This window comes from Typopeltis vanoorti, chromosome 12 (genome assembly GCF_054136105.1).
Source record: "Typopeltis vanoorti isolate ZY-2024b chromosome 12, IOZ_Tvanoo_1.0, whole genome shotgun sequence".
NCBI classification, from domain to species: Eukaryota; Metazoa; Arthropoda; class Arachnida; order Uropygi; family Thelyphonidae; genus Typopeltis; species Typopeltis vanoorti.
This window is the reverse complement of record NC_143560.1, coordinates 51,234,993-51,260,204: the sequence shown is the minus strand read 5'-3', so window position 1 is coordinate 51,260,204 and position 25,212 is coordinate 51,234,993. Positions and strand designations below refer to the sequence as shown.

General features: G+C 35.9%; 1 protein-coding gene across 5 annotated transcripts in view; it reads right to left on the bottom strand.

The window, feature by feature from the left end:
* LOC150100785 (peroxisome assembly protein 10-B-like) overlaps window positions 1-25,212 on the bottom strand; it is a 160,684-nt gene that overhangs the window by 70,897 nt on the left and 64,575 nt on the right. For all 5 annotated transcript variants that reach the window (XM_090401706.1, XM_090401705.1, XM_090401702.1 and 2 more), the window contains exon 5: window positions 19,857-20,111. In XM_090401706.1, coding sequence (XP_090257832.1) covers window positions 19,857-20,111 — 255 coding nt within the window. The remainder of the gene's footprint in view (window positions 1-19,856; window positions 20,112-25,212) is intronic.

Sequence of the window (25,212 nt, the reverse complement as noted above, 5' to 3'; positions counted from 1 at the left end):
AGGCTAAAGTAAATCCAAAAGAGTTTTTGTCATGTAGTAAGTAAGAGGGAAAATGAACATGGCAGAATAATTTTAAAAAATGTTCATGGTAGGAAGGTGATAGAACCAAAAGAAATAGTTCAGTTGTAGAGTCATCATTTTGCAAAGGTGTATCATCCAGGTGATTTTACAGTTGCTGATGTTACAGAGATGCATATCAACAATGAGGTAGATGAATGGGAGGTGTTCAGCATATTAAAAAATATGAATGTGAACACAGCACTGGGACTGGATGGCATATCATATACCTACATGAATGTGCAAGAGAACTGACATTGCCTCTGATGAAATTGTTCAATCTAAGTCTCAGCTCTGGCAGGGTTCCAAGGGAGTGGAAAGAGGAAAAGATAGTACCATTGCATAAAGGTGGCTCCAAGATAGCGGTAGCAAACTACAGACCAATTAATATATCAGAAGTGGTTGTTAAAGTATTGGAAAAGTTGGTGAAAGGTAAAATACTATGGGTGAATAGGGATGTGAAATTCTATAGTGGGCAGCATGGCTTTGTAAAGAGTAGGTCCTGTCTTAGTAATTTATTCATATTTTATAATAAAGTGACAGCAGAATTGGATAACTGCTTGACTTTGCCAAGGCATTTGACAAAATACAACATGGTAAACTATTACAAAAACTGGAGCAAATGGGAATGGATATGAGGCTAGTAGCATGGATAGGAGGGTGGCTGATGGACAGACACCAGAGAGTATATATGGTGGAATGGAATCTAGGAGAATGATGGTGACAAGTACCTCAGGGTTCAGTACTAGGGCCACTACTCTTTAATTTGTATATCAATGACATATTTATTTATCCTTATGGCAAAAGCAGCTACAGGTCAATGTCCAGACCAGAAAGCCTATCCAGGGCCTCATCTGTCATCTTGTGGATGTCCTGGAGGCCATCACCAAGAAATTGGCACCTTGGGCAGTCATTCACTTGGTGATGATCTGGACCACAGGGGAACAGTCACAATAAGGGTGGTCTGACAGTCTCCATTTATGCAGTAGATAGCCACTTCTGCCCTGGTTAGTTCTGATCCTGTTGATAGATGACCAAATCTTCCTAGGAAGGGCAAAACCAGGCTGTGGAGCACAGAATCTTTAATTAGGAAACCATTTGTTGGAAGACTGTTGGACCAGTGTTCTCTCCACATGTCAGGTTTTGATGGTAAGGCTGCTGAAGAGAGTTCGTCTGTGGACCAGAAAGAGTTTCTTGATTTCAGGCGAAGACGGTGGATTTATGAGAATCTGGTACAGGGGCAGGAGTAGGAGCAGGTGGCTCATTACTTTATTAAATATTTTAATTGAGGCTTGTCTTCTTTGTATATTTGGTGGAGCAATGTTAGATAGGACACGGGCCAGGGGAGAGAGATGCTTCTCAGTGTCCCACTAATTGTGCGCATGGTAGAGTTTAGCTGGGTGTCTATAATGTTAGTGTGCATACTTCTTTCCCAGACAGGGGCACAGTGTTCTGCTGCAGAGAATCCAAGGGCTAGTACAGACAACCTTAAGACATCAGCACCACAACTCCAAGTTGTTCCAGCAAACCGTGAGATGATATTATTTCTCATTTTAATTTTGTTGGGCGGGTTGGTGATGTGCCTTTTATATGTTAGGCTTCTGTCCATGCTCACCCCAAGGTATTTTGGGTGACTCATATTCTACCATTTTGCCACAGAAAGAGAGGTTGAGGCGTAGATTTGCCTCTACATTGTTCAGGTGGAATGCTGTGGACAGTTTTTGTTGGATTTGGTTTCAGGTACCACTGCTTGAAATGCATCTCCAGGATGTTCTTCAAGGTTGTTTCCCGTATGAAAGGTAGGCTAGTGTGGGACTGCAAAATCATCAGCGTGTGTATATATATATATATATGTGATAATCGTCTTTTACTCGGTTGTTGTGATACATTTTAAAAACATAGATTTAATGACTAAAAACCGAGATAACTTATAAAGATTTTAATAAGAATAATACGACTAGTTTCGGATGTGGGATTGTGAAATCATCAGCATGTGTGTGTGTGCATGTGTATATATATATATATATATATATATGTGATAATCGTCTTTTACTCGGTTGTTGTGATACATTTTAAAAACATAGATTTAAGGACTAAAAACCGAGATAACTTATAAAGATTTTAATAAGAATAATATGACTAGTTTCGGCTTATAACAGCCTTCCTCAGGTATTCATAAAGGAAAAGAATAGTAATAAACATTGAAGTATCTAAACAAACTGGAAATTACAGGTAAAAATTCCACACATAATTGATACATAAAAAACGTATTTTTTCAAGTTGTTCTAACAGGCGTGCCATTGTTTATTGCAAGTGTGCGTGCAGGCTCACATGAACGCCAATATTGAATAACTGCAGCATGGCTATCTGGGATGTTATAACTCAAATTGTTGTTTAAGTGGACAGGGTTCAGCAGGATTTCCCTTGATTCTACAATTTTTCTCTCAAACTCATCATCACAGCGAAAGATATTTTCTGATCTATCCCAGCAAATTGAGTGGCTTTGTTGATCATCATTAGGATTATTTGAAAAAAGAACATTATTTTTTCCTAACGATGATCAACAAATCTCGGCCGTCCTTTTTGAGGAACTTTTGTACAGAGTTTTACAATCTTATTAAATCTCTAATCTTATTAAAGTATTAAGTGCTTATAGAAACTTCAACATTGCAGTCATGGCCTAAACTTTTTTTAATTCCCCCTTATTCACAGGTTCGAACTTTAGTGAGTGGTAATTTCAATCTCATGCCCAGACAAACTCAGACTTACATAGAAAAACATGTTTATTAATTATTAAAATTTCATACAATAAACTTTTACATATCAAGGTATGTCATATCAGAATTCTAATTCATTAGCTGAGCTATCAGGAACACAATTATCTAAACACTCTAATTTTACATCTCTAGATTAAGTAGGCACATTTTTATCATGAAATAGTAATTCAGAATTCTAAGTAAAACTTGCTAACAAAGGTCAATTCACATTCAACTAAGTGTTGCATACTCTCAGGCTTTCAGACTACTAGTCCAATATGATTAACACGTTACTGAGCACAAAAGTCACTTAAAAGTTCTCTTTCTTCTCAATTAGAAATCTGTTCTTCTCTTTTTGCCCCAAAACTAATCATTACAAGAATAAGGAATTTACTGTACGTTACCAGTGTCCTGAGAGGATATCGCACTTCTTTTCATTCATCCTTTGTATTCAGATGTCTTTCTGCTTTACTGAGTCGCGTCCACGTGGAGGTTACGCTGATCAACGGAAATCACCATTCCTTGCATTTTGCCGTATATACGTTTACTGGATCTATATCGTCATCTCGGCCGTCCTTTTTGAGGAACTTATTCCGCTGATTTGCATCGGTAAACTTTTACCGATGGCCCTAGTTAGTGTCTGCCGTCAGCTCACATATAGCATGCCTGACTCCTTCAGCTAGCAACCGGGAAGGGGAATACTTCCGGCGGCGTCGATCGGTCAGCACTCTGCTTGTCCACACGAGAAAACAGGAAAACAGAAAACGGGGGGTTCAAACCTGAGTGAACTCGCTTTTTATTCTCCTTTTTAGCGCCCTCTTTTCGTAATGGAGGAGCTCTCACTGTGCTCTCCTATTCGCCCCTACACGATTGCATCACACTTCTGCTCCTTGAAGAGCGCTCATTTCGCCGAACGCGAGTTCGGCTTACCTTCCATGAATGCTTCCGTTGTGCCATGACGTCATCGTAGGCAGTTAGCTAGCAACCGTCGAACCTTTGTTTGCACTTAGATTTACATTCTTATACAGTATAATTTAGACATCAATAATTTTAACAATATAATTCTATTTTGACATACAATTTTCTCCTCAACTTTACTTCTTTCTAAAGTAAATGTAACAGGTTTTCTTTTATATTTTTCTTACTTAACTAATGGTGCAAACATTTCTAGCTCAGAATTTTTGTTTCTTGTTAAATCTTGAATGAATGACTTTTTGTTGAAAGAGTCCCCATTCAAGATCTAACACCACAATTAATTTATCCCCTTCAAATCCTGGAGACCAAATTTGAGAACAACAGTCCAAGTGTGATGTGATCAGGGCTTTATATAATGGAATGACAACTCTTATCTCTGCAAGTCAACATCCTTCTCAGTATTGCAGCAATCCTATGGGTTACCTTCACCACCTTTTCAATATGTTCTCTAAATTTCAGTTTTCTATCAATTATCATCCCCAGATACCTTGCCTCCCCCACTTCTTCCAGTAGAGTATGCAGCATCCCATCAATGTATCCCAAGTAAAACCCCCAGTAATCCTTCCCAGCTTCACATTATCTGCAAACAACTGAATATCTCCCCCCCCCCTCTGCATCCATTGACAATGTCACTGATATAAAGATTAAACAATACAGGTCCCAGTACTGAGCCATGATGGACCCCACTTGTAACCTTCTACCTCGTTGATACTGCTCCCCAATACACAACTCTCTAATACCTATCAGATAGGCAATCATGAATCCAGTTCACTAACCTGACATCTAAACACATGTGCTGTAACTTAAAGATCAGCTTATCATGTGGTAGCCTGTCAAATGTAAAAATTTGGGCACCCCTTAACAAATCCATGCTGACTCTTAGAGATAACATTACCCTCATCTGCCCAATGCTGTAAATGATCCCTCACCAATTTTTCCAAAATCTCAACTACTGATGAAATACAAACTGGTCTATATTTTGACACTTCCAGTCTGCTACCACTCTTATGAAATGGCACTGTCTTACCCTAATTGCACTCCGTGGACACCTTCCACATGGCCAAACTTATATTGAAAAGCCAGGTCAATGAAGCTGTCAGTTCTTGAGCACATTCTCTCAAAACCTGTGGTGAAATCCCATCCAGTACCATTGCTTTATTAACATCCAAGTATTTGAAACACATTCTTCTTGCACTTCTAAACCTCAAACCTGCCCTATCTCTCTAGTATTAAAACCTACTTCTCCAGGATGAAATAATACCTCAATAAAGTGTTAATTGAACATATCCACTATGTCCTTTGCATCAGTCACTCTATTCCCATTTTTATCCAACAATGTCATTCTTCAAGAATTATTTCTCCTCCTACTGGCCACACAACAAATTAATTCTTCAGGATTTTCTTTGGATCTCAGGGCCAATCTATTCTTTCAAATTCCAGTTTTGCCTTCCTCACCATACTAGTCATTCTCCTAGCCTGGATCTTATATTCTTCATGCATCTGCTCCCCACCCCTCTCCTCATATCTCTTCCATAATCTGTTTTTTACCTGCAGTTCCTGTTTGATATTGTTTCATCCACTTTACACTACATTGTGTTCTCTTCTTCCTTCCAATTAATGCCATGAAATTGTCCCAAGTTGATATCTAAGACTATTATAATCACCTACTTTATAATTCCACATTCCTTTCTCTTTGATACTCCTGCATGTCTATTCATCTTCCAAGTCACTCTCTCCAAATGGCAGAAAGATGCCATCTCAGTTATAATCAGATCTTCTGATGCTATGACCAAATCTAAAACTCTCATATCTTATGTTCCTTCTACTACATGTTGACTAAGACATTTGTCCTCAAAGAATTCCAGAAATTCCATTCCCTTACTATTACATGCAGTTTCCTCTTCCCAATTTGTACTGCTATAGTTAAAATCTCCCATGACAATCATTCTTTTTGCGCTTGCCAAGCTCAAATGCCTAAACATCTCCTGCTCTTGATCCTCTATGCTCCCTGGCTTATAGCAACATCGTGCTATATATCCTATCTGCCCAATTCTGCCTCACACCATATGCTTTCAAAACTATTAGTGTCATTGCCCTCCAAATCCTCTACTCTAAAAGGACATAAGTCATTACTTATCATAAGCAGTACTCCATCACCACATTTGCTCTTCCTGTCCTGACAAAGAATGCTACACCATGTTGCTTCTATTTCTGTCACTTTAGTCACTCTCTCCTATCTCTCCTGTCAGTATCATCTTCCGTCAACCATGTCTCAGAGATCCTGATAATCTTTGGATAGGCTGAAGCTATCAATGCCACCAATTCATCTCTCCTTTATTCCAGATACTCCTGGCATTAGTATAAAAAATCAAGGTATTGTCACTGTTTCTATACCTATCATTATCTCTCTCCAGACTCCACTGGATTCAGCATTACCCAATGTATTACCCCCTTCTCCCAAGCATCTATTCCTAGGCCACCCCCTGCTACCATCCATCCTGATTATTCTAGTTTTCTTGCATTGACACACTGATCTGTTCAGAGAACAACATTCTCTCCAGATGTCTATATCCTTCCTCATTCAAATGCAAGCTATCTCTCACATACAGTTCCTTTCTGTCCTCAAATGCCCTCCAAACATTCACGTAATCCAAGCTGCTCTTTCGATACATTCTGGCTATTATACTATTCATTATTTATGCTCTTCTCCACAGCTCTGTATTATTATACCCGTGTAACACACTCACTATCATCTCTCTCTCAGTCTTCTGTACAACTCAAGCATGAACCTCAGATCTCTTCCATCCGATTTACACTGTCTATCAAGTCATTCGTGCCTACCACACAATCGTTTCATGCATCCTTTCACCATGCTTAATTTCTATAGTCACACTATCTATCATTCCTCTAGACAAACACTCCTCTGGCATTTTATCTTATACACTAGAGATCATTGAGTCTCCATACATCACATCTCTTACCACTCTTTTTCCTTCCTTGCTCACCTATATCCCTCACTCTCTCCCCTCTAACACTTTCTTTCTTCTCCCACTTACCTGTCATCTCTCCATTCCTGGTTCCAGCACTGTCTCACCTTTCTCTCAGTCCCTCTCTTTTACTGATTTGCCTATTCTCTCCCCTTCTATCATTCCCATAACTCTTACTTCTACTCTGATTCACTTTGCATCCTTTGTTTCCAGTCACCTAATCTCATCTTTCATGCTTCCATACTCATTCCTGATACGTTCCACTTCTTTTAGTGCATCTCTCTCTCTCTCTCTCTCTCTCTCTCTCTCTCTGCAAGCTACCTACTCTGGCTCAACATCGTCCTCCCAATTAACACCATCTTCGAAAACTTCACAATGTTTCAAACCTACTACACTCCCTACTTTTATTGTTTCATTCACATTCCACTCATTTTCTTTATCTTCAATTAAACTATTAATCTTTCTTGGTTGATATTCACCCATTTCTGATATAATGCTGCCACGGTTCATTAGGCTAAATCACAAAGTTCTTCCCATTTTCTACATTTTTCTGCATACACTCCCCAATCTCTCACCTGCCACATATCTAACTGCTGGGATGCATGCATGCTGCAAACACCACATACCATAAAATCCCATAGTATGCTGTGTAAAATAAAAAATATTATGCCCAAACAGGGACTTAACAGATAACAGATTAATTTTGGATGAAAATTGTTCTTCAGAAGTTAGTAATGGTGAACTTTTTTTATGTAGTACTATCATAATTATCCTGTACACCTTCCCCCCACCCTGCAGGTATATATCAGGAATTTTATGATTATGACGATGATGAATATCTTTGTCACTACTGAGTCAAGAGCAATGACACTAAAGTAGTTTCTGACCTCTGGAATGTCGAGTATGAGGAAAGATTGAAGAGATGTAATTTGCAGAGTCTGGTGGACAGGAGGAAGAGGGGAGATATGATAGAGACCTAAAAGTTGGTAAATGGTTGTTATAGGATCAATGCTGGTGAAGTTCTACAGAAAATAGTGGGAGATTGGGGGAGAACCAGAGGTCAACCCTGCAAACTGTATAAAAAAAAGTGTGAGTAGGGGAGTGAGAGGCAGGTTTTTTTCATGCAGAGTTGTAAATGATTGGAATGCCTTGCCTGAGAGTGTGTCTGCAGGGAGTTTGAATGTGTTCAAAGCATGGTATGATGAGCTGTGTGTGTGTGTGTGATAAAAGGACCTCCCAGATGAGTATTTGACTCCATGAGGTCTTGGGTAATAATAATAATAATATAATCAATTTAAGTTTATAAGCATTTACAAGAAAAAATGAATATAGAATTTTGAAAATGTAATATCCTTTTTTTAATAAAACTGTTCAGAGTAATCCCCATTGTCTTTAATGTGTTTTTGTGTTTTTTGCATAACCTTGCCATTCTATAGTAAAATAGTTTTAATAATAATTGTTATTACTTTTATCATGTGATGTGCTGAAATATGCACTACTTGCTTATTTTTGGATTATGTTTTATCAAGTAGTGAAAAAAAAAACATCATAACAGAAATATTAGCTTACTATGCATCTAATTATAAAAGAATATAAAATTGACAGTGCTAGGAGATTGCTTTGGGATCTTGTTCACTCTATCCCCAATTTTACAGTGGTAGAAAAAGGATGTTTCCCCCCCTTCTCTGTAGAAGGTCACACAAGGTCACTTCCCTTTGCCTTCTACTATAAACAACTGACACTCACTCATAAACTAAGTAGCTGCAACAGACAGCAGTAAATTGTATCCTCTTCCATCTTCCCTTTTTCATGTTAAGTTCAATTGCTTGTCATGGCCAAGTAACTTGGTTTCTTAGAAACCCATTTGGTACTGATGATAGGGTGGTTAATCCTATCTGCATTGTCTGCTAGGTTTGTAAATTGTGTATGTATTCCTCTGGCTGGTTTGCCTGTTTTACAGGATGAAAAAATCCTAATACCTCCATATGAGACTGATTAACCAACCTTTACCTGAAAAGCCCTGATAAAGGTTCTTCATATCCTGGATGGGATTTGAATCATCCAAGTCTTTCCAAACACCAACTGAGCTATGGAGGCTCTCCAGCAAACTACAAGAAAGTTTATTATCAGGAGATATTTTCTTAAAAAAATTAAGAGGCTTGAAATTTTCTTTAAGTTCATCAGAAAAAAGTCTGAATCAACTGACTGATAATGACCATAAACAGTTCTCAGTTTATTTTCACTAAGTCCTTGGGCATTAATACTTTTCATTAACTCCCTTAAAGACCATTCTTTACCGAGTTGCACAATGCACACCATTTAACAAATGATTATCCACCTAGAATGGTTAACTGTACAAGAAATGTAGTCATTCTGCATTTTTAATATCTCTATTCTGCACTGAGATTTTAGATTTCAGCTTTAATTTTATTGTTCTATTATCTTTAATATTAATTATATTTCTGTACTACTATTTTTAATATTTTTTTAGGTGAATCCCATCCACAAAAGGCCTGGCCTTTTGTGGATGGGATACGTACATAAGCATTAATACTATGAGTAAAATAAAGGTTAGATAATCTAGAATCCTGCTCTACAGATCAAACATGGAATTTTTTTTTAGTCATTTTAGGCCTCCAATAAGCAAGGTAGTGACAAGGCATGAGACACTAGAGGTAGTGTCTCATGCTGGATGATGAAATTTATCTCTGATTTGAAGACATTGCAAAAAATCCATGTCAACAGTGGGATTTGAACCCACAACCTGCTAAATGGAAAGTGGATACTGTAAAAAATTATAAAGCTCTATAAACTATCTTGTCTACTGCTTCATCTTGTTTAAAAGTGTGTACAGTAGTCCCCCTCATCTGGAGGGGATACCTGAAACCACAGATAGTACTGAACCCTATATATATATATATATATATATGAAAAAGCTTTCATGACTGATACTGAGTTTCATAATATTCCAACTGAGTAAAAATGAATTCTGAAAAAAAAAATATATATATATATATATATATATATATACAGGGTGTTCGGGATAAATTTGACATATTTATAATTAATTATATTTTTCCGTAAGTTACATGTATTAACACACACTTCTCTTCATTTAAAAGTTTGGACCCTTCTTCATTCATATACAAGATGTCAGAAAGGATGGATAGCTGGAACCCACCTGAATCATGGAAGAGAATAACTTGTATCATGATGATTCGTGCCCGCCATCAAAATAAGGATATTACGACTGCTGCCCAATGCTCCCTGAATACAGTAAAAACAATCAGGCATGAACTAGAGACTTGCAATGGTGACTACGAGGATGTAGCAAGAAGAAAGATCCCTAGCAGACGATCTGATTGCGTTCGTACAGCAGAATTCCTCGCAAATCTGCAGGAACAGGTGTTGAAGAACCCTGGCATTGGAATTCGGGCTTTGTTCGTGGAGTTGCTAACTGTAGTCAAGCCCTGGATAACAAGGGTAGCCAATGGTAGGCCGTATGTATGGCAGCAGGATTCGGCCCCTTGCCACACCTCTGGGAAAAGTCAAAAATGGTTGTCTGAAAATTTCTACGACTTCACCAGTCCAAATGTTTTGCCTCCAAACTCCCCAGACCTTAACCCCATGGATTATTTTGTATGGGGCGCAGTTGAAAAAGACACCAATCGCACTTCCAGTAATACAAAAGCCCAGTTAATGGATAAAATTAAAACAGTTTTTGCGGCCCTTCCCAGGGAGACTGTAGCATCAGCTTGTTCGAGGTTCCGAAGCAGAATTGAAGCTGTGATCAATGCTAATGGTGGTTATTTTGAGTAAATCTTGTTGATAGTATTGTAATTAACTCTGCCTGTAATGTTTTTTTGTCAATTCATTAAATTTAATAGATACAAAGAAGATTTTCTTTTTCCTTACGAAACTGTCAAATTTATCCCGAACACCCTGTATATGCTATGTTTTTTCCTATACATACGTAATGATAAAGAAGTTTAATTTATAAATTAGGCACAGTAAGAGATTAATAACAATATCTAATAATAAAATAGAACAATTATAACAATATACTGTAATAAAAGTTATCTGAATGTGAATGGAATCTTAGTAACTCAGCATACTTTTTGTTTTTTGTTTTGTTTGTTTGTTTTTCTTCTTTCTTTCCTTATGATGTCGAGAACTTTCATAATTTCCTTAAAGGAAGCATTTTAAAGGGTTACTTGAATATACAACAATTTAAAACTTATGAATTGTTTATTTCTGGAATTTTCCATTTAATATTTTCAGACTAGGGTTGATCGCAGGTAACTGAAACTGTGGAAAGTAAGGGGAGGAGGAACTACTGTATGTTGGTTGCACCATCCTGTTAACATAAAGTGTATGTGTGTTTGTCTTTCCAATCTTTTTCTTTTTATATAAAATTGCTTAATACACAAGTCACCCAATCTAAAAATTAAAAATAAAATGTAATGTATCTGAATGAAAGTCATCAGATATTCCACAATTGCCTTCTCTTAAGAAACTAATCCATCTCCAATTTAAAGACTTCCTTTCCTTATTTCTATTATTACATAAAATAATGTATTTTTCTTTTGGTAGATGGTATTAAATTATAACCCTAAACATTTTCCTACCACTGGGATTTTCTGAATTTTCAGTATCAGTTATTTTCTCCAAATTTTTTTCAGATATTGCTGACTGAAATGGTATCCTTCTAAAAGAACTTCTGATATTACACAAGTGACAGGATTTAACAAATTCCTTGATATCTTGACTTAATATTGCCAATAATATCCGTTAGACACATATTGCAAGGTCTGCCTAAACCCTAAGTGTCCTGAAAGAGGAGCAAAGTATCCAAGCTATCATTTAACTTGGAGCTCTATTACTTTAGGCTAGGCTTATCATTTACCAAATTATTCTTCTTCCAGAGGATCCCAAATCATTCACAAACTTTTTACAGGCAATTTCTTGTTTACTTTTCTCTCTGAATTTAATGCCAGGTAAACTCACCAGAATGGATCCTCTTTTTGTGCTAAAACTATTTTCTCTGTACTCCAGTCTTCCTCACCCAAATTTTTTTTTTATTATTCTGTTGTACACAGGCTGAAATTTAGGCAACACAATGCTCATCTAATTACCATATTTTTCTGTGTATAAGATGATACTTTTTTCTAAAATTTTAGACCAAAAATTGGGGGTCGTCTTATTCACTGGGGGTAAAAGGTTGAGAGACCTGTAGTTGCCATGGCGAAACTGCCAGTACCTTGCCTTAGCGAACAGGCTTCTGCCAATCACTAGCCTTTGTTAACTCAGTCGATTAATGTCATTAACGGCTGATTCTGAATAAACCAATCAGAACTCTGAAAACATTCATAAGTCTGCAACTCGTTGGTGGGGTAAGTTAATGCATTAACAATATTTTGAGCACTAGCCCATAAAAATGTCCAAAAATAAAAAATCATTGTCATATTCTCCAAAATTCAAATTAAAAGTCATCAATTATGCAAAAGAACATGGAAATAAAGCTTCAGAGAGACAGTTTGGATCTCCTCCCACTGAGTGTATGTTTAGACAGTGGAGAAAACAAGAACAACAACTATTCAAGATGCCAAAAAAGAAGAGGGCCTTAAGAGGAAAACCAGCAAAATGACCAAACTTGGAGCAGAGGCTTAAGACTTGGATTATGGAGCAGCGCCAGAGTGGGATATGTGTGTCAACCAAGCTTATTCAATATGAAGCAAAAATGTTTGCAAGAGAAATGAACATTGTTGATTTCACAGGAAAAGCAAAATGGTGCTTCAACTTTATGAGGAGAGAAGGTTGGCCATGACAGCAACCTAAGAATTTGTCTTAGGTTGCTGTCATATAGAGAGCATCTTTGTTTTGTGTCAGTCTTTCTCCTGTGTGAACTCAAGAAGGAATAAAAGTTCTCTAGGAGGCAAGAGACAATGGTTTTCGAAGAGTTTTGTCCAGATAGGACAATATCTGTTGGTTTATGTGATTGTAAAGAAGTTGTGTAGGTATAGTGTTTTTCTGGTTGTGATTTGAAGAAAATACACTGGTGCTTGCATAATAGTTAAGTAGTTAATTTGATGTTTGTGTTATTTGTAAATTAAAAATTTTTATTTTGGTTACAAAAATATTTGACGACTCAATCTCTTAATAGGTTAAATGAGTTTAAAAAGATTAATTTAGTAGTTAGGTTACATATGAGATATCCTGAGATATGAACCTGCATGCAAGGTTTATTATTTTTATTTTTATTTTGAATTTAAGAATTTTAACCACTTGGAGTGTGTGAAAGAAGTAAGTAAATACAGTATGCACTCCCTATCCCCCCCCCCACTCTCTCTCTCTCTCTCTCACACACACACAATGAACTGAAATACTATTCTTGTCATTCTCTGAATAATGTTTCAGGAGCTTAAGAGTTTGCAACATATTCAGAATTCTTTTGAGTGTGTTCATAGCCTTATTACTATTATTATTATTACATGACACCTCCAGGGAGTCTAAAGACTCATCAAGGGAGGACACCACTCTTCAGCTCTGTCTCCACCACTCATTCTGCCAACTACAACTAACTACAACTACATTAATGCCATCTATCACCCCCCCACCACCACCACCACTAGTATTTCCACAGACAATCACAAACATCCATTGCAAGATTCAAACCCACAGTCTTTTGGCTGGAGAGCGGATATGCTAACCACTCAGCCAACCAGGTCGATTGCTTGCATATTGGTGAGTGTATGATAAGCATATAAATTCTAGGATGCACAATGTAATTAGTGGTCAAAAAAGACCTGTTCTTTTATGTATATAAAATACTTAAAGTGAACAGCTGCAATAGGAAAATACTGTAGTATTCTTTTTACAGAAAAAAATATGGAGAAATGTAGGCACTATATATATATATATAAAAAAACAGGAAGAAATTTCTTTATATATATATATATATATATATATATATATATATAAAGCTTTTCAAAGATATATTCATGGAAGAAATTTCTTCCATTGCTTTTGCAATATATTATATCAAAGATTCAAAAGGATGGTGACTCATTTGTTTGAAACACTTATATGGCCACTTGTTGCTACTACACCTACTAACAAATCCACTCAAAATAATAGCTGCTAAAAGTCCCAACCAAAGTTCCATAGACATGATGATATTTTAAAGGAAGTTTACTATACCAAGCTATCCACTATAAAAATTATATGTCCTTTAATAAAGCTTTCCAGCTTTCAATGGTAGGTGACTTAAACAAGCAGGAGTACAGTTCAAGGTCTAATTTATTTTATTTTTTTAAAAGCTGAGAGGTTTTCTTTGTCATGAGACAAATCATAAACAACCTAAAGATTTTCTCCAATATCCAGCAAGATCTGAACCCACAGTCTCCCAGTTGAAGAAGCTATTCACTTGACCAACAAGGCCAGCAAATGACTTTCATAAATGATGACAGCCTTGATGAAGAGACATTTAATGGAATAAAAATAGCATAAGAAATTAAATAAAATTTTTTTATTTAATTTAATTTCATTTCATTTCAATCTCTGTGATTGAAATGAAATATTCCAATATTTCATTTCAATCACAGAGATATCTTCAAGGAGTAAAATATAAATTGCAACAAACATATAAATAACAAAAAGTAAAGTGAAACTTAATAGAACACCTAGTTAGCACTTAGATTGTAACTTGGAATGCTTGAGACCTATAGGATATTAAATTATATGGTGATTCAGTTATTAAACATGCCATTGATGATTGTGTTACTACTTCAAATTTTCCAAGAGGACAAATCAAAATATAACAAATGCAACAGAAAAATAAAAGAGATCATAGTTCTTGTAGGTGCAAATGATTAACTGGTGACAAATACAGTATGCAAAACTCTTTAATTTGTTACCAAGATACAATAGTGCTGAATTAAGAAGGAAGGCTATGATGGCAAACAATTTGATAAACAGGCTGTGCAGCGGAATGATTGCACATTTTTGGATGAATGGAGTGAGTCTAAGAGAAGAACAAATTTATATAGGAGGGATAGTTTGTATAAGAGGGATGTACATTCATCCCTCTTATACACAGAGTATTGTTATAGATGTTTGTTATCAGGAGTCTGGAAAAAAAATTTATGTTAGCATGCAACCTAATACAGAGTCAATAAAAATATTTCATGATGGGAAGAACAGTAAGAATCTATCCATAAAGGCAACTAACATATGCAGCTGTGTTAATGATACAAATGTGCCTAAACATAAAGGTGATCATGACAATCATTGATTGTGTGCTTTCTGGTTTAGACTTAAGTATGTGTAAGGATATATATATATAAATGTGTGCAAGGATGTTGGCATTAGATCCAAATAGAGATCTCCAAGCTGTAACCATTGGATTATGCAGACAAGTACACAGTTGAGTGTAGAAAGCTTAGAAGTAACTCACATCTGTATGCAAATACCAAGAGTATTAGGAACAAAAAGATCCAGTTTATTGCTTTGGTTAATATGTTGTAGCCTCATATTGTAAGCATTAGGAAGATACAGTAACTGGAATTGAGTGTAAAGGGTACAGTATTTTTAGAAAGCATAGATGGACAAGATAGTAGATAATGTGGTGTGCCATTGCTAACAATATCAAACAATCTGAGTCTAGTTAGGGAAAATGCTATGATGTGCAATATTTGTAACAATTTTCCTTCTAGCTGTGAGTTTGATAGACTCCACCTCACTTTTTGGTGTGAGGTGGAGTCTATCAAGAGATCAAATACATAATAGGGTGTTGTTACAGACCTAATGGACCTGATGGCTGCTAAATAAGTAATCACCTGGGTGACTGTAATTAACCGAACACTGAATAGAGGTTAACACGTTAGCTGCCAACTACGAGTATACTCATATAATAGATTTAGTTTAATCCTTTATCCCAGTGAGAGCAAACAAAGTTTGCGCCTGAAAATATCTTCAGGACTAAATATAGTGTTGTACTATCTTATCCAGTAAGTAGTGCAACACCAAGGCAACTCGTGGCAAAGGTGGAGCAAGCTACCAGGCACTTCTAACCCAGTATCTCCCATAATGCAAAACACATTTCCTATGTGGATATGTATACTGTTATGCATTAAAGGGATTGGCCATCTACCCAGACTAGTTTCGACCTTTATTGAGGTCTCTTCAGTGGGAGCCAGGCCCAGAGCTGGAGATACCAGGCAGAAGCAGTAGCAAGTCATACTCATAGTTGGTATATGAGCCTCACAAGCCAACTATGAATATACTCATATATTGATTACCAACCTCCTACGCCAAGCATAAGTTAACCTGTAGTATAAGCATGTTAATTTGGACCCTTGGCTTGTGAATAAAGCGGAGAGCACATCTGTGGGCTTGGTAGAAGGAAAATAATTTCAGCAAAAGTATAGTATATTATAAGAGGTATTGCATAAACTGTGTATTTATTAATGCAAATAAAACAATTTTTTGAAGTTTTTTCATATACATATATTTATATACGATATATCATCATCTGAGTCATCGCTAGAGTCATCTGTAGGATTATAATCATCTTCGGAATCGGAACCAAATAATTCATTCCATTCATCATTGCTCATATTAGCGTAAGCTTCTAATTCTTCATCAGTAAGCTTTTTCTTTTACTGGCCATGGCGTAACTGAAGGTTTTTATTTAGATAATTTTAAATAATTGTAAGACTAGATGCAGTAAACCTTACTGCACTGAATGTCACTGACTCTGAACTCAAGTTACACAGCTGTCAGAGCATGTAAGACATAGGATGGGGGGGGGTGATACAAGATTACTCGTAGTTGGAGTATGAAACAAAATTCTGTCTGATAAGCCAGCTACGAGATAACTCATACTGACCTTGCAGAAGTGAAAGTGCTTGGCATGCGGTAACAAACCAAGGAGCGTGGCAGCGAACGTGTTAAATTTCATCAGAAGAACAAATTCAGACAAATTCTTCAAGTAACATGTGATGGAGGGGGGGGGGGGGGGGGAGTTCACTTAAAGATGTAATTGCTCTGTCTTCATATGGTGACAGGCATCATGTGGTAGTGATCTGGGAAATAGCTAAGTGTATGTTCCATTCGGAAATATGCTGAATTACAAAGCAAATTGTTATCAAATGAGGAGAATATTAGGTTGAGTTTCAAGTTATCAGGTGCCAGAGAGGACAGGTATTAGCAATAACAGGAAGCATTAAAAAAATAATAATAAAAAAATATATATATTTTTTAAATGTGTTCATACAACTCAAAAGCATAAAATGGATGGGCACTCTTATTTAAAAAGAAATTCATAAGAAAAAATGATATAGAAGAAATACTGTCCATAAGCATGATGTCATAACTTGAGTATGAACAAAAAAACTGGTTTTACAAACTAAAAAATTCTATCATTATGCTGCAAGTAAAAGTAAGAATAAATGTGAAAGAATACTGAATGCAGATGTAGAAGAGATTATTCAACTATTGAGTAACCATTTTGATAAAAGCAATCAAGCTGGTGCATGCATGCATGAAATATGAAGCTAAATGCTACCTGTACAGTGAATGAAAAACCTCAGGTGTATGAGAAGGTAACAGAGCCTTTGCATAAATTGAATAATGATATGGTAACAGTGATGATCAAAGTTATATCATCATGGATGCTAAAAAAGTGTTCAGCAGATATGGTTGTGCCTTTGACTAGGCTGTATAATTCAAGTCAGCACAAGAAAGAATCCACAGAGTGGAAAGAATGTATGATAATTCTATTGCAAAAAGGTTGTGCAAAGACAGATGTGTCTTACTATCAGCCAATTAGTATTTTGGAAAGTAAGAGCTCGCATATACAGAAATGGGAGAACAGCATGGGTTTACTAAGGGAAAGTCATGCTGTTTTCCCATTTTCTGTATGCAAGCTCTTACCTTCCAAAATCTTCACCACCACTTCGCAGAGTAAAAAGTATCTTCAACCCTCACATTTTATAATAATGTTAGAGTTGAAGATACCTTGGACTCTGTTAAGGCTTTTGACAGGATACAGCATAGAAAAAGATGTTGCAGAAGTTGGAGGATATGGGACTGGATTATAAAATATTAGTGCAGATAAGAAGATAGCTGACTAACAGATATCAAAAAGTAGTGTGTTGGGATGGGGGGAGGCAAGACTGCAAAATAAAGGTAACTAGTGGTGTGTACCAGAGGGATCAGTCCCTTGTTATTTAATTTTTACATTCATGACATTGGGAAGGCTTTAAAAGATGAATGTAGCTAGCTGTTTGCTGATGACAAAGGTAAGCAGGGTGATCAGGAATGTGACTAGCATGCAGAATGATTTGAACAGGCTGGAATTGTGGGCATATGATAACGACTGTCAGGTCAATATTAGTAAATGTAAAGTTTTTGCACATTGATGTAATGAGAATGGTATATTGGTGGGATAATGCAAGAAGAAACTGATCAAGCTAGGGATTTTGAGTTTTAGTAGATATAAAGTCACAAAGGGGCCACGTGGAAAAGATTGCAAATATGACCCAGAGGACAACTGCAATGCTGAAATGAACATTGTAAGGGAATTGCTGAAATGATCAAGGCAATACTATTTTGCTTCTTTACAAGGTCATAATATAACGTCACCTAGACTCCTGTGTGCCAATCTGTTTTCTTGGTTTCCAAAGCAATGCAGGTACAGTGAAGAGTGTTAAAGATGTCAGGACAATGTAGAATATGAGAACAGAATCAGAATTAGTTGATCGCAAACAGTTAGCACATGGAGGTGGGGGTGATATAATAGGGACTTACACCTGTCTGCAAGCATTATTATATAGTATAATATATTGGTAGATGGAATCTTTCATTTTATGAGGTGGAGAAAGAATGAGAGGATATCTATAGAAGGTGAAAATGAATTCAGTTAAGAAAGGATGGTAGCTAGATTTTTTGGAGGTGATGCATACAGGCAGTATAAATAAAAGGTATATGACAGTTAGTGTGGGTGATACACAACCTTCTATCACCTGAGTTCCTGATCCATAAAGGTTTCTGGTAGTAAGTTACACCAAGTATGTTACATTGAATGTAACGCATTCAGAAAGTCACAATCCTTCTGTAAAAAACTGTGAAAATTAAGAAATTAAGTGTAAATAAAAATTGCCAAGGAATTATATTCTTGGTTTCATCCTTTATCCAAGTGTAAGCAAACAACGTTTGCGTGAAGTAACTTCACGACTGGGCTACTTGTATATAGAACCTAATGACTTCATCACGTGCTTACTATCCCATAATGCGATACATATATTCCATAATGCGATGCATAAGTACTTGCATTATGGGAGAGTCACTACCCAGACCGATTTTGATTTAATGTGAAGTCATTAGGCTCTATATACGAGTAGTCCAGTCATGAAGTTGCTTCACATTCAAACTTTGTTCACTTACACTTGGATAAAGGATTAAACCAAGAATATAATTTCTTGGATTTTTAATTTATAGTATAACCAATGAAAAAACTTGCAACATCTATCTCATCTATCTTTAATCCAGAGTATTTTAGTAATAAAGTGTGACAACTTTTGACTACTTGTATATGGAAATATGACTTGTACATCAACAAAGTAGAACAAAGACCTCAGCATAATATTATACATGTCTCTAAGAATATATGCCTTGCATTATGGGATGCTAAGGCAATGGATGTGAAGTCATTAAGCTCTATATACAAGTAGTCCAACCGTGAAGTTACTTCATGTGCAAACTTTGTATGCTTACACTTGGATAAAGAATGAAGCCAAGAATATAATTTCTTGGTATCTTTAATTCATAGTATATTGAAGTGAAATAACTTTCAAAATCTATCTCTCTAATTCAAATGTTTAGTGGTTTTTAACTTCTGTCACAATTTTTACATTTTTGATTCATCAGTGATCCATTCCAAAGAATGACAGATTTTTTACTAATAACATATAAATTCAAACCAGTGAATTTTTCATTAAATTACATAATCTAATACATTAAAAATGAGCATTATTATATAAAGAAATGAATGGAAAGAAGGTAAATTTTGTTGACTCACATATCTAATTCCCACAATTCTTTTTGATATATGTTGAAATGTTCCAGTTATATAAAAGACTGCTAAGTGAAGACATTGAAATAGTGCTATTATCTCTTGTATATAAGAAACTGGATTCAGAAAAAAATCTTGAAATGTCTTCTGGGAGGAAGAGTTTGAGAACTGCACAGACTGAACTTTCCTCTTCAATCGGGTTAAGCACATCTTCAAAATAAGTGGAGTTGAAGTATACAAAAAAGCAAACAGCAGTCTCCTCTATAAACAAAAAATTAGTAAATAAATAATTTAACAAATAAATATAGCATGTTATATCACAAAATAATTATGAATTCTATATGAGAGATATTTTTTCAATAAAAATAAATTCCTTTACAGCAAAATTCTCTATTAGGATCAAAGTTTGTTATGAAGAGACTGAGAAGTGGATGGAAAGAAAACAGAGGATAAGTTGGTCAAGTAAGTTTGAAGATAAACTGTATTTATAGTTAGAAGCTTTCATGTTTTTACATACTAGTCAAAAGTGGAGTAATGATGGTGACCAGTTTGATGAAGCAATGGCCCATAAAAATACAAAAAAAAAAAAAAAAGCATCATAAAAACCAGAATGTCTATGAGAAAGTGACTGGAGAGAGATTACGAGAGAAGAGTCATCTATAAAGCAAACTCTCCTATTATGGACAATATTTTTAGAGATGATTTTGTTATACTCCAAATATGTGAGCAGTATTCCAAGGCTGAACAGATTTGAAATCTCTATATTGTGTTAGTAGATGTACAGGCAAAAAGTAGTCTTGAGTAGAAATTAACATTTTGGAGGATTTATTTATTATTTTTAGAAGACGAAGAGATTATAGATGTGATGTGTTGTGAGGAAAAGCTAGAGCTCCATCCAAGAAGAGAAATCTGATCTTCATTTAGGATCTGAGTATTATCAAATTATGAATATCCTGACTGAGAATTTTTTTTCTTCCAATAAAAATAAACTCCTTTAGAATTCTCTATGACAATCATCCAAGACCATCCACAATGACACAGTGAATAGCTACACATAAAACTAATGACCCCCAAATGAAAACAACATAAAGCAGCTCAGTAAGTATGTCTCATGTCAGATTCATTCAAATGCCCAGAGTGATTACACAAGTTTCTCCAAACCTAAATATACAGTAGTATATTTAAATTTTTGCAAAGATTTTTGATTGACAGATTGCCACATGACAAGTTAGTAATTAAAATGGAATTCATGGAATTAGATAACAGATTACTGAGTTGGATTAGAGACTGGCTGTTTGGTAGGTATCAATAAGTTTGTGCATGAAATAGTATCCTAAAAGGAAAAGTCAATAAGGAGTGAAATGTATGAGGATGATATGAATAGTAAGTTACACCAAGTATGTTACACTGAATGTAACAGTGCATGGGCACAAAGTGAGCTGTAAATTCAATAATGTTAATTCAGTGGTGTTGCCATTTCAATATAACGTTTTAAAATTTGAAAAGCAAGAAAGGAATACTCTGCATATTACTTACAAGAAACCTGTAATAATGTTAGGCAAGGATCTAATACTGTGAAGAAACAATGGATTATGGCAATAATGGGGGGAAGGGACATTGAGAACACTGTAAAAGTAAAGAGGCTATCATTTTGCTATATGCAATGCCTTGTTCAGACTTTAGCTCTTTATCTTGACTACTATCTACAAATTCAGTCACTTGGTTTTTGAGAAGAATCGATTTTGGTCACCCTTCTCTAAAAAGGATTCAAAGCAGGGTAATTACAATAGCGTCATGTTTCTGGACTGTTATATATGGAGACAAATTGAAGGAATGCCATCTTCAGAGATTGGCTAATAGGAGGGGAAGTGATATGATTAAAACATATCACTGTAAGAGGTTTGCATCAGATTAATGCAGAAGAGATTTTTTAGAGAGTACAGGGAAACCATCCTTCAGACATGTATGTATAAAGAGAAGAGAGCAGTGGAGCAGCAAGCTGAGTTTTGCTTAAAGAGTGGGTGGAATTTATTGCCTGAGAATGTGGTAAGTGCAGAAACAGAGAATGAGTTTAAAGCACAGTTTTGATGAGTGTTGACGGCCTTCTGTGGTGAGTCTTTTGACTCCAAGGAGGTCTGGTATTAATAATACTAGTTTTATTATTATTTTATGGGTATCTTCAGAGAATCCAAAAACTCAATGAGAGGCTCTGCTTAGCCCCCACACACACACATCACTCATCATGTCTATCTTTAAACTCATTTGCAGACAATACATTATTCATTTAATCATTCTCATTGACAATTCATTCTCCTCATTCACTAACCATTTATCAAGAATAAAAAAAAACAGCTTTTATAGCCACTTTTTGAAGTGCATTCTTACTCAATTTTCAGGGACTGTCCCTCCACACACATACATATACAAGTGAGTGCATGCACACAGTATGATGTGTGCATGTGCTCACAAGTATGATAGATACATGTAAAATCAAATTTATATGTATCTATCATAATAACATTTCTCATTCACAGAACACAGGACTTTATTAGTCATTATCTAAATAAAATGACTAATAAACGTAACAACTAATAAATTCCTGTGTTCTATGAATCATTTTAATTATAAATTTTTCTCTATTTAAAATATTTCTCATCTCACTGTCTATTCACCAGGATCTGTAGTTTGCATTTCCATAATCTGTCCTTGTACTCAAAACAATCCACAGTCTCTCAATAATAATAATAATATTATTATTACTATTATCACATCCTCTACGGAGTCGGCAGACTCGTCATGGGAGGTTCGTTTGAATGACAACATATTTATCATACTGAGTCTTAAAATTGTTAACATTGCTTGAATTAACAACATTCTCGTAATGCATTCCACTCACTCACAATTCTCCATGCAAAAAATCTACTCCTCACACCCTTCTTCACCATGCTCTTATATAACTTCCAGGAATAGCCTCTGGTTTTTCCCCACTTGCCTTCTACCCTTTTTCTAATCCCTTGGATTAATCGAATAAAATCTCCTCACTAACTTAAAAGTCTTTATCGTATTATCTCTTTTCCTCCTATCCACCAAACTTTGCAATCTACATTCCTTCAACCTCTCTCTCTCTCTCCATAGCCGGTATTCAAGAGTCCCGATATTGCCTTAATCACTTCTCTCTGGACCCTCTCCAATTTTCCCACATCACACTGAGAACCAGGTGACCAAATCTGAGCACAACAGTCCAAGTGTGGTCTGACCAGTGTTTTATACAGTAGCACAACCACCTCATTATCCCTACATGTTAGAGTACTTTTTATCATAGTGGCACTGCAAAGTACAGTTTTTGCAACACTTGAAATATGCCCTCTAAACTTCAGTCTACTGTCAACATCAGGCTAAATCTCAAATCTCATCCACTTCCTGCAGTACAGCACTGTCAATATAGTACACAGCTTAAATATTTCTGCACTCTACAATGCAACACCTTGCACTTATTAATATTAAAACTACAACTCTACTCCTCTGTCCAAGTCAATCTATTCTAATCTCCCCAAAAGAAATTACTGACTGAAGATCCCTAGTCAGGCCACATGATATATTATTTACAAACAAGCTAAACAGCAGAGAACCCTGGGACACATCACTGGTTATCCTCCTTTTCTGAGATATTGTTGTATCACACATATGCTGGTATCGTTCAGAAAGCTGATCACCAATCCATTTAACTAATATACTATTTATACCTATCATTTACAGCTTGTACACCAGTTTATTATGTGGTAATCTATCAAATGCTTTTGCAAAATCCAAGAATACCACTGTATATGATCCCCCCTCCCAATCTAAAACACTCATTATCTTATCATAAAATGGAAGTAAAATTGCTAAAACAAGACCTACCCTTTACAAATTCATGCTGCCCATCATAAAGCATACTATATCCATCAACCCAATCTTGTATTCTGTTCCAAACCAATCTCTCCAACACTTTGACAACAACTACCCTCCATTCATTTTACTTTTCTTTTAGTGTTACACGGTGATCAGCATTCATTTTAGAGATTATGGACTTTACAATCATGTTATAAATAACTCTTTTAATATCCCGATGTTTCGATCTTCATATTAAGATCATCATCTGGAGCATATACAAATATACAGGACAAGCTCACTAGAGGTCATGCCAGTAGAATAACTTGTGATCAATTCATTGTTTCTTTAGCTTACTGTATGTAATGTAACTTAGCTTGTCCTGTATATTTGTATATGCTCCAGATGATGATCTTAAAAAGATCGAAACGTTGGGATATTAAAAGAGTTATTTATAACACGGTTGTAAAGTCCATAATTACTAAAAGAAAGGATGACAACAACTACCATTATACAGACTAGTCAATACTTCGAAACAGCTGTCCAATTCTTCTGGACTGGTACTATTTTGCCTTCTTTCCACTCCTTAGGAACCTTACCTAGTGCAAGATTTCATTAAATAACCAGGTGAAATGCATACTGAACTGTTGTGCACATTCCTCAAGGATATGCAGTGATATGTCATCCATTCCCACAGCCTTATTAACATTCAATCCAATCAACACCTGATACATCTCTGATTCTTTCACTTCCAATTTTCCTAATACTTGCCTCCCTTCTATGTATTGCTTGGCATCAATTATACCAGCATGAATGTACACTGATAAAGTGCTCATTGAATATTCCACTATATCCTTTGCAAATAGTCACTCTGCTGTCATGATTATCCACTAGCCAACCTGCCATAATTATTCTTCCTGTTGTTTGTCATATAGCGGAAGAATTCCCTTGAATTAACCTTGGCCTAATGAGCCAATCTCCTCTCATGCTATGCCTTTCTTTAAAATTTTGATCAACCTCCTAGCCTGCATTTTATACTCTTCATGGATCCAATCGCCATCAACTGTCTTGTACCTCCTCAGCATCTTCCTTTTCAGTACAACTTTCTTCATTTCACTGTTCTTTCATTTCACTCCTACTCTATTTACTTGCTTAACCCTTGGTATGCAGTATACATTGCTTTTGTCAGATAGTGATATACATTGCTTTTGTCAGATATTGATATACATTGCTTTTGTCAGATATTGATATACATTGCTTTTGTCAGATACTGCCTCCCATGCACTGACAATATCTTTTCTGCACAGCTCATCTACCTAATGTATTGATGCTAGTTAACTAGAGAACTTTCCATAATCACCCACTTTATAATTCCATATATATCCCATGTTTTGCAGTAACCTTATTCGTGTTTTGCCACTTCCGAAACAAGTACCTCATGATCACTCTCACCAACTGACGGCAGTTGTCAATGCCTCATTAACAACTACTA